An 8950-nucleotide genomic window follows, 5' to 3' on the forward strand; every position below is an offset into this window, starting at 1 on the left:
ATACGGGGAAAAAACATCTAATTCTCTTGAGGCCATTTAAGATCACTGTAGACCTCAGTTTCCTGAGCTCAAAAAGTGCTTTAGCACTTCTTTTTAAACCTCAGAATTACTTGCTCTTTTGTCCACTTTCTACAGGTGATTAGAAGGCCATGAGGACAGCCCAGATCTCTATTTCAGAGTTTGTTTCCCTTTTCATGGTGAGGCAGTTCAGGACCATAACCAAGTTCATGTGTGTATGTTTGTGGAGGGGGAGGGAGATTCCAGACTTGCTCTATGGAGAAGGTTATGAAGCTTGGAGGTGGAGCAGGACCATGGAGAGCAACAAGAAGTGCCTGGAGTGACTCTGTCAGGGGCTAGTACCATGGAGAGCTCAAAGCACAGGTAGTTTGCTCCACAAAGAGCAGGGGAATTGGGATCACAGGGGGCAGTTGGCTCCCAAGCACACACACTGAAAGAACAGACACCAGGACTTCTGTTAGGATCAGTCTACACCCATCACTTGCTTTAGCAGACCTCCTGAAGTCCTTTGTCTGAAGCTGTCAGATAGATACACAAGGACATCCAAGAGATTGTGCTAAAAAAAAGAGGACCACCGCCAGACTGAGTTTGTCAACATGAGCCTCTGTAATTATGTAAAATATGTAGGTGTTAGTAATGATGGAGGTGCTTTTAAGTTGCTTTAATTTATCATGAATAAAATTAGGCTTATATTCTAATGAGGGAACAGAGCCTGAGCCCCTTCAGAGATATTAGGGCACCAGAAACCCAAAATGTGTGTTATCATCAGATAGGATATGAGATATATCAGAGTCAGAGTGCCCTAATCTACTAAAAATTGCTGTAAATTGTTTATACTTAATTATACCTGAGAAAAGGTATGTGATCATGCCTCTTAAGAAACTTATTCTCTGGACACAGAGGCTTCTGTGTAAGTTGGGAGATTTGGTCACTCTCCTAAGGCTTAGGGAAATTTTAGTAAAGGGGGAAATGATTCTCTCTTCACTATTGTCACTGCTTCAGTGAAGAACGTGTACCTTTGCTGAGCCTCTATTTTGTAAAAATTTCAACAACTTCATGTGTTCAAGACTCTTGAGATCTGAGCTTCTCAGTACTAGAGGGCATGGATCTCCTTATCATACATAGCAGGATTGGAGTGGTTTGCACTTTGGTAGTTATAGAAGCCCTGAGCATCAGCTGGCTCTGACCTTGTGAAAAATAATCACCACTGCTAACCTTAGAGGAAGAAACAGACCTTTTACCCAGAGACCTGTTCTTTATTTTACAATGACATAGGGTGTTTGTACTTAATTTGGCCAAGCTCTTAGAGACCTGAATCTTTTTCTGATGTTTAGCTTCTCAGACTTTTTTCTGATGGCATTCTTCTCTCTATTTCTCATAAACATTCTCATGGGGATTGCTATTTTCAGGGCTTATGGGTGGAGCTCGAGGACATGACCTCGTACAGGAAACAAAATGTTCCAGTATATGGGCCTATAGCCAATAGCTAAACATGAAACACTAAGTTCTGACATGAAAATTAAAAGAAAAGATATAATTACCCAAGCTTTCTAATAACCTTGATTTTTTTTTTTTTTCATTCGGTGGTCAGTAAGGAGCTGGTCCAGTCCACAACTTGCTTTCAAGGAGAATCTAGAACCTAGAGCACCATCCTTAGGTGAATTCCATTATGAGAATTAGACAACAAAAAATGTCGAGCCAGTATACAGTTCCACTGGAGTAGGAAACAACACGGATGTGACTAGCCACAGCCCCAGGGGTTTTATTTCTCTGGTGATATGTGTGAAGATTTTTTTCTTTCTATGTAATTAAGGAAAAGCAGCTTTTGATTCCATCTTGCAGTTCATTTGGCCTGCAAGAGAGAAGTAGCAGCAGGGAGGACCACAATCAAACCTGAGTATTTACAGAGCAATGGCACAACTACCTGGTCTGCTATTCAAAGTAACCAGAATACCAAAAAGATGCCGTCTGTGAAATTTTATGGCTGCAGAACTATGAGTCACTCTCTCCAAGTGAATAATGAATATCTCAAACAAGGCACTCTTGAAATTAGATTTGGACCTCCTTTCTTCTTCTTCCAAGGAAGAAGAAGGAGAGAGAGCCTAAGGGTAGCCAGCTGGCTCATTCTACTATCAGTCTAGGGCAGAGGATTTTGAACTGTGCAGCAGAACCCCAGATAGTGCCTTAAGGATTGTAGGAGAATGAGGAAACCGCTAAGATAGGGGAAAGGGCTGTGGGTTTTACTTCTCTATTTCAATAAGAGCATTTCTTCTTTCATCTGTTTTACTTCTCTGTTTCAATAAGAGCATTTTTCCTGGAATCTGTTTGGCAAAGGAGTTTCACATGTTTTTGTTCTTTAAGTGAGAAAGCCATTGCCCCAAAGGAAACTACTAAAACTTCTAAAACCTACAGAGTCGTCCAGACCTAGGGAGAACTTAGGATGGAATGTTTGGCATAACTTCTGGGTAGGAAGTTGACATTCCGTAGATTGGGCCTTACATCATACAGATTGGTTCTTCATGAAATTAATTGAATTCTATTTTTCCAGTGTTACTGTGCCACTGAGTTTCCTCAGCTTCTGTGCCGTAATATGCACTTGTCTAAAGGGAAAACATATTCTGCTCAAGAGTTACAGCTCTAACTAGGAAGAGATCAGGAAGGGACATGGAAGAGAACAGCACAGTTAGAGCTGCAATTAGGAACAGAATCTGGATAGAGCCGATCTGGAAAACAGATCCATGGGCAGCCCTAGAGCAAATGCCTATAGGACTTCTCTGTCACATGAGAATGATGTCTGCCCTGGGCACCTGGCTGGGGGCTGCAGCACGGATGGTAGTGGATAGAAGGTTATGGGGAAGGAAAAGATATTCATGTGTGGGGAAGTGCAGAGGAAGGTTTAATTGCTATCATCTGGCCTGATGCAAAGCAAGGCTATCCATCCATCTTCCTCTGCACTAGGTTAACTCACAGAGTGCTGGAAGTAACTTGGGAAAGAGAAATCCAAAGAAGCTTGGTCACAGTGATGAATGTCAAGCTTCTCTCAGAGACATGACCGTAGGGTACATTAAGTTCATAGGCCTTGTGTCCCATAAATTGCTAATTTCTGCCAATACTAGTAGAGAAGTGTGAGAGGATGGGCAGGTGGCAAATTCCGAACGTCTTAACGGTTCCTGAGCTTCTAGCCACAACACTAATGGCAAGTTCCGGGCATTGGTTGCTTGCCCTTTTCCAGCCTCTCAGTCCTTGGTCAGCCTTTAGAAGCTTAAAAATTTGTTCTGTACTCTATGACACTGTATATGTCAGCAGCACATGAAGTTTGTTTTTCTTATTTTAAATGGAAATAGCCAACCTGTCACAATACCCTTGACCATTCAAGCATCAGTGTATTCAGGTATCTTGTCCTTAAGCCTTCACACCACATCTCTCCTTGTTTTGGTCAAACATTACCACTTGAGATATACACTGCCTGATTTTCTGCTCAGAGGCCTCAGCAGGCCTAGATCAACTTTCGTATGATCCTAGTTAGAAAAGCCTTCAGGATTACCATCCATTAGCATTAAATCTGTACATCTACCTCCCACCCCATCAGCACTGGTCTTCTTAGATCCAGAAACAGAGGGGTAGAATTAATTCAAGATAGAAGATATTGTGGTGATGTCTCATGCATCACACTGCACAACAGACAGATGTCCACTGTAGAGATCATCTTCTAAAAAAAAAAAACGAAGCTTGACTTGACTCCTCACCATCTCCCATTTCCCCGCCTCTCCTCTGGAAATTACCCATTCTGGAGGTACCGCCTTCTACTCGTTTTCTTAAGCCACTGCTCTGAGATATGTTTCTAAATATGGTAGAGCATTTTTCTGCCTCTCAACTTTAAGCCTGAATAGGGGCTGGGCCCCCAAGTTGAGGAACAGGAAAGAAGAGTTGATGAAGAAAGATTTGGCTAGTATCCGGATTTACTGGAGTCTCTAGTGTTTACATCCTAGATTAGAAGGGCTCACAGCTTCCTGGGATGATCTCCTTCTCTTTTTAAGTCCCAGCCTCTCACCCTCAGTTCTCAGTGCCCAACAGTTGCTGTTTGGGTCAGTCTTGCCTCTCTTTATAAAACTCATCTAGCAGGATGGGAAGGCCAGGGGCTGCAGCTGGAAGTCAGCCTAGTGGGAGGGTCATTACTGAGGCACAGGCACCCACCAGCTTCCCTCTGCCTTGCTGCTCAGCCTGCTTTCCCTCAGGACTCCCAGCTCCTCAGTGAGTAGGGTCATCATTGTGATCCTCTGGGGAAGGGGACTCCATGTAGGGGAGAGGAGGGGCTGCAGGCTCTGTGGTGACTAGGGCAGGAACTCCCTGTGGGGAGTTTGAGGGTAGAAGGTGGAAGGAGCCAGCCAACTGCAGGGAGGGGATCCCCAGGGTACCCCCACCAGGGGAATTCCTTTATCCTGATGGAGACAGGTCTGGGGGAGGAGGTCAGGCGAGATGGAGCACTTATTTATTCCTCCAGCACCCTGGCTCTTCGCCTGTTTTCCTCTGATGAAATTCTCTACATCATCCTTCCTAGTTTCAACCCCTCCCCTCTCCACCCCCGCCCCGCCCTGTGCCCATCCCTGCTGGCCGCTGGGTCCATCGCCCAAGAGCCACCTCCCCTTTCTCCTCCCCTGCGGTTCTTTCTGTTTTTCCTTGGCATCTGGCCGGGCATAGCCACCACCCTCCCCCTCACTCTCCTCACTTCCCTGTGCTCCGCAGAGGTCCTGTTCCCCTTCCCCCTCCTCCACCCCAGCCCTCCTCTGACGGGCACAGGAGTGAGGAGGACGCATTCCTTTAGTCCCTTCACTGCCTGCCCTCCCTCCTCCGCTGACCTGAGGCTCTGAGCTTCCTTCCTCGTCACCCTACAAACTGCCCTCATGCCACCCCATTAACCCTCAGCAGCCCTTAAGAAGGCTGAGGTGCCCCCACAGCGCTGACCTACATAGCCCAGCCCAGGGTGGGAGGGGCTCTTCCCCAAGTACCCTCACCCCTGGCCCCGCCTCCCCCCTGCCTTCTTCTCTACCATTTCTAACCAAAGAAAGCTTGAGTTCCAGACTGGGGCAAAGGGAATAAGTGTACTATCCCACCCCAAATTGGGGGGAAATCAATGCTTAGCTCAGGAAGGCTCTGGCTATTCAATGCATTCTCCTCCCCAAATTTCTTGATGCTTTCTTTTGCTCAACCTCCCTCCCACCCCCCTCCGCTGCTGTCTGGGTTTCTTTTCCCAGCTTCTTCCACCGCTAGGGATATTGCCATCCTGGGCACCCTCCGCCCTGTTGTTGTTGTTTTGGTCCAAGGATAAGCTCCCCCCTTCTTTGCCCACGCCCCCCTCAATGGCCTCACCTAGGCCCCCTTCTTTGCCCACTCGGATCTGAGCCGCGGATGGGGGGCGGGCGGGGGATAGAGATGTTTGCAGACGGCAGTTTGGGGGTTGCACTGGGTACCCAAGCCTTACAGACATACATACACAAACACCCGACACACGCCCTGGCTGAAACATCCACGAATCTCACTCCGCCCCCAGCACACACTGACACAGACATACACACAGAATCTGACACAGAAACGCAGAGCCAGACACCAACACAGACGCGCGCGCGCACGGACAGCAACACATCCAGACCCGGGGCTGATCGTAGCAGAAATCCACCCCGAGATCCAGACCCCGGTGCACACGCAGACACACACACACTCGGAGGTGTACGCAGGAGGGTGCACACGCCGGCACACCCCGTGGTCCACGGAGACTTGGATGCTCAGAGACAGACACAAGGGTATTAGCAGCGGCTGACGACTTTAACCCCGGATTCCAAACAAAGCCAACAGGCTCCCTCCGCCCGCCTCCCAGTCCAAACCCCCGCCTCGGGTCACTCCCCACCTCCCCTGGCGCCGCCCCCTCCCTCACTCACCGTCCTGGGAGAGGTTGGCCCCTCCGGGCGCCCAGCGGCCGGCGCACAGCAGGAGCAGGAGCAGGGCAGCGGGAGCCCCCATCGCGCTTCCCGGCCGGCTCCCGGGCTGGGCGCTAGAGAGCCTGCCTCCCGGGGCCTGGGGCTGGGGAGGGGGCAAACTACAACGTTGACCGAAAGGGCGCCCCGGAGCCGCTTAGGAGCCCGGGGCCGAGGTGGGGACCGGGAGGGAGCCGGCGCTGCTGCAGTCGCGGGGATTAAATAGGGCGCTCGGAGCAAACCATTTGGTTGGAGGTGGAGGGGGGTTGACGGGGGGCTGGGCTGGTCGTGGGGGGGCCAGACTGCCGCATTCCCCACCCCCCCGCCTCCCACACCCCCTCCGTGCCTTGGTGGTGCCTTCCACCCTCTCCCCCCGGGAGCTCAGCCTACCCAGCTGGGGTGTGGATCAGAGGGAGGGAGCTGGCTCAGCAGTGGGACCCCGCGCGCACCCCTCTTAGGCTTGGGGTGGAGGGAGGGGAGTCGGGCAGGGCGGTGGGCCAGCTGGCGAGAGCAGCCACTGCAGGCCTGGGCTAGGGCGTGCCCACTAGCCCGAAGTCCTCCGGCTCCGCCCTCCACCCTTTGGCAACTGGGGATCCCCATAATCCCTGGGGTCTCCCTGTGAATATATGTCCTGGGAACGTCACCCCAGTGGGGGGGGTAACAGGAATCCTCACTGCTCACTATTCTCCTAAACACTGACATCCCCAGTTTCTCTGCCCCAGCCCCTAGTTATCTGTCCAGCAACAATTTGTGGCCCCAGGCAATCTCCCTGGAAAGGCATCTTCCAGCAAACACTTAGGACTTGGGAACCAATACTCCCTCGATCCCCTGTCCAAAAAATTACTCTCGAAAAACGTGTTTTCACCTCGGATTCCTCTCCAACCAATAAGCCCTACAAAGCCACTCAGTTTTCTTCCTTAACCCTCCCTGTTTCACTCCTTTGGCCCCAGCCCTTCCTCCCCATGTTTTTCTTCTCAATCTTTCAGAATATCTTGATAGCCACAAGTTTTAGTTAGAGACATTCCAGGATGAATGTTCTGATCCACAGACCTCCTAAAGACCAGTGCACCTGTGACAAGTGCCGCCCTCGCCTCTGAGGCCAGGTGCAGGTTGGGTAAAGAGAGGCCAAGTGTGTGTACCTGCTTTTGGTTCAGGTGGCCCAAATCCCCGGTGTTTGCTGTTCTTTGTGATTTAGGGTCTCTGAATGAGGCCCCTTTCCAGAAAGGGTCCTTCTGGGTCAATTTTTCTGAAACTTAGGTTTTGGGAATAAATTTCAAGATTTTAGAATCCTAGAATAATATAATTTTCGTGATATAAGAATTCTTAGAGACTATCTGGACAACTGAAGCTCAAGGGAGGTTAACTGACCTACCCAAGAAATGCTAGTGTTGACTAAGGTATGAGGCAATCTGATTTTTAAAGTGTCTTTGATCCCACGAAGCTAATATTTTGTCCCTAGATGAAGGATTTAAGTGTACAGCTTTCAAATCCTAGAGAGTTCTCTTTCTGTGGGGATAGCTGTGCCTTTTGGTGCTAATCCTTAATGTTTGGGTAATCTTTCCCCTCTCTATAATAGAGTTCCTTAGCCCTCTGTGGTGGTGTAGTTAATGCCTGTTACCCAGGAGCTCAAGAACAAGGTCGTGGAAAGTACTTTGCCATCACTAAAGCCCTATATAAATGGCAGTCAATGATGGAGAGGCCAAGAGGAAATATCCTCTAGGGAGATCCCTCAGGATTGGCGGATGCTGGCCTACTGTTTTTCTCTTATTTTTTTTAGAGTTTATACTTTTTGGGAGAAGAACTCTGCTTGCCTCTTAAACATTTGGTGAGTGCTTGGGTAGTTATGATTTTCTTGCAGAGTAGTTTTGAGCATCTTTGGCTGTCTGCCTTGCCTGATAACTCCAAACCATTCTGCCTCCATAGGACTCTCTGACATCTTGAAATCTCGATTCAAGATGTCAGAGAGCCCTGTGACTCTTTCAAAGTGGAGGGGTGGTATAGTTGAGGGATGTGGGGATCTGGATCGGAGGAAGAGAGAGAGAGAAAAGAGTAGAGTCTGGGTTGGCTAGAGAAGGAGTGGATGAGAGATAAGGGGAAGGAGCCGACCTTCTGTCAGAAGAGGGACCAGGTGAGCATGAGGTTAGTCATGTAGTGTGAAGGACAGAGTAGGGTGTTTTAAAAAAGAATTAGCTTCAGAGGGGAAGGATCCATCTATCCCAGTTAAAGGGTCTTAGTGGGTAAAGAGCATTATCTTTGGAACTAGAAGAAACGTTAGAGATCATCCAAGCAGGCTTAAAGGAGGAGAGGTTAATGGAGGGGGAGGGGAATGAGAGTGGGGATGGGTGGGACTGGGATGTGGGATTAGGTCCCAAAGTCCTCTAATTAGTCATCTTTTCCATCTGCTGCTCTGCTGCGATCCCCTTCTGCTTGTCCCCCTTAATTCTCTAATGACTGCTGGTCTGGCCCACCCTCTGCCAAGGGGAAAGCTGTTTTGGAGAGGGACTGTTAAGAGCTAGCAAATGAGACTCTGGAATGCTCTTTTCCTACTGGCTGCTCATCCCTTTTCTGCATCATCAGCATCAGTTTGGCAGCAGTTTAGGTCCTGGGAATAGGAAGCAGTCATTGGCTTTAGAATTATAGAATAAAAGAGTATTAGCGTTGTAAGGGAGCTTCAAGATTATCTAATTAATACTCCTGTTGAACAGACAAGGAAAATGAAACTCAGAAAAGCTAAGTGACTCTCTATGTGCTTACAGTTAGCTGGTAAAGGGGTTACCAGCATTGGTTACCAGTTACCAGTATAGTATGTAGGTAGTACCCTTGGGGGCAGGAAGGTTAAGGAGAATCATTCTCAATATTTGAGAGCTGTGTCTAGCTTGAGAAATTTCTCAGTCCTTTGTATTTCAGAGTGAAAGGGTAATTTCTCCTATGCTGATGTGGATGTTCCCATGCCTATAATCTTT

At 48.7% G+C, this 8950-nt stretch overlaps 2 protein-coding genes across 3 annotated transcripts in view; one reads left to right on the forward strand and one right to left on the reverse strand.

Annotated features, from left to right (window-relative positions):
* The window catches only part of CADM3 (cell adhesion molecule 3), a 30126-nt gene extending 23892 nt beyond the window's left edge, over positions 1–6234 (reverse strand). Inside the window, exon 1 of one of the 2 annotated variants that reach the window (XM_003795214.3) lies at positions 5952–6234. In XM_003795214.3, the coding sequence (XP_003795262.1) occupies positions 5952–6033 (82 nt within the window). In that variant the 5' untranslated portion in view covers positions 6034–6234. The remainder of the gene's footprint in view (positions 1–5951) is intronic. The other variant, XM_003795215.2, reaches the window with a different exon arrangement.
* Positions 1–8950, forward strand: part of AIM2 (absent in melanoma 2) — a 128096-nt gene that overhangs the window by 11166 nt on the left and 107980 nt on the right. The gene's annotated exons all lie outside the window — the stretch shown is intronic.

This window comes from Otolemur garnettii, unplaced genomic scaffold (assembly GCF_000181295.1).
Source record: "Otolemur garnettii isolate 467f Iridium unplaced genomic scaffold, OtoGar3 scaffold00091, whole genome shotgun sequence".
NCBI lineage: Eukaryota > Metazoa > Chordata > Mammalia > Primates > Galagidae > Otolemur > Otolemur garnettii.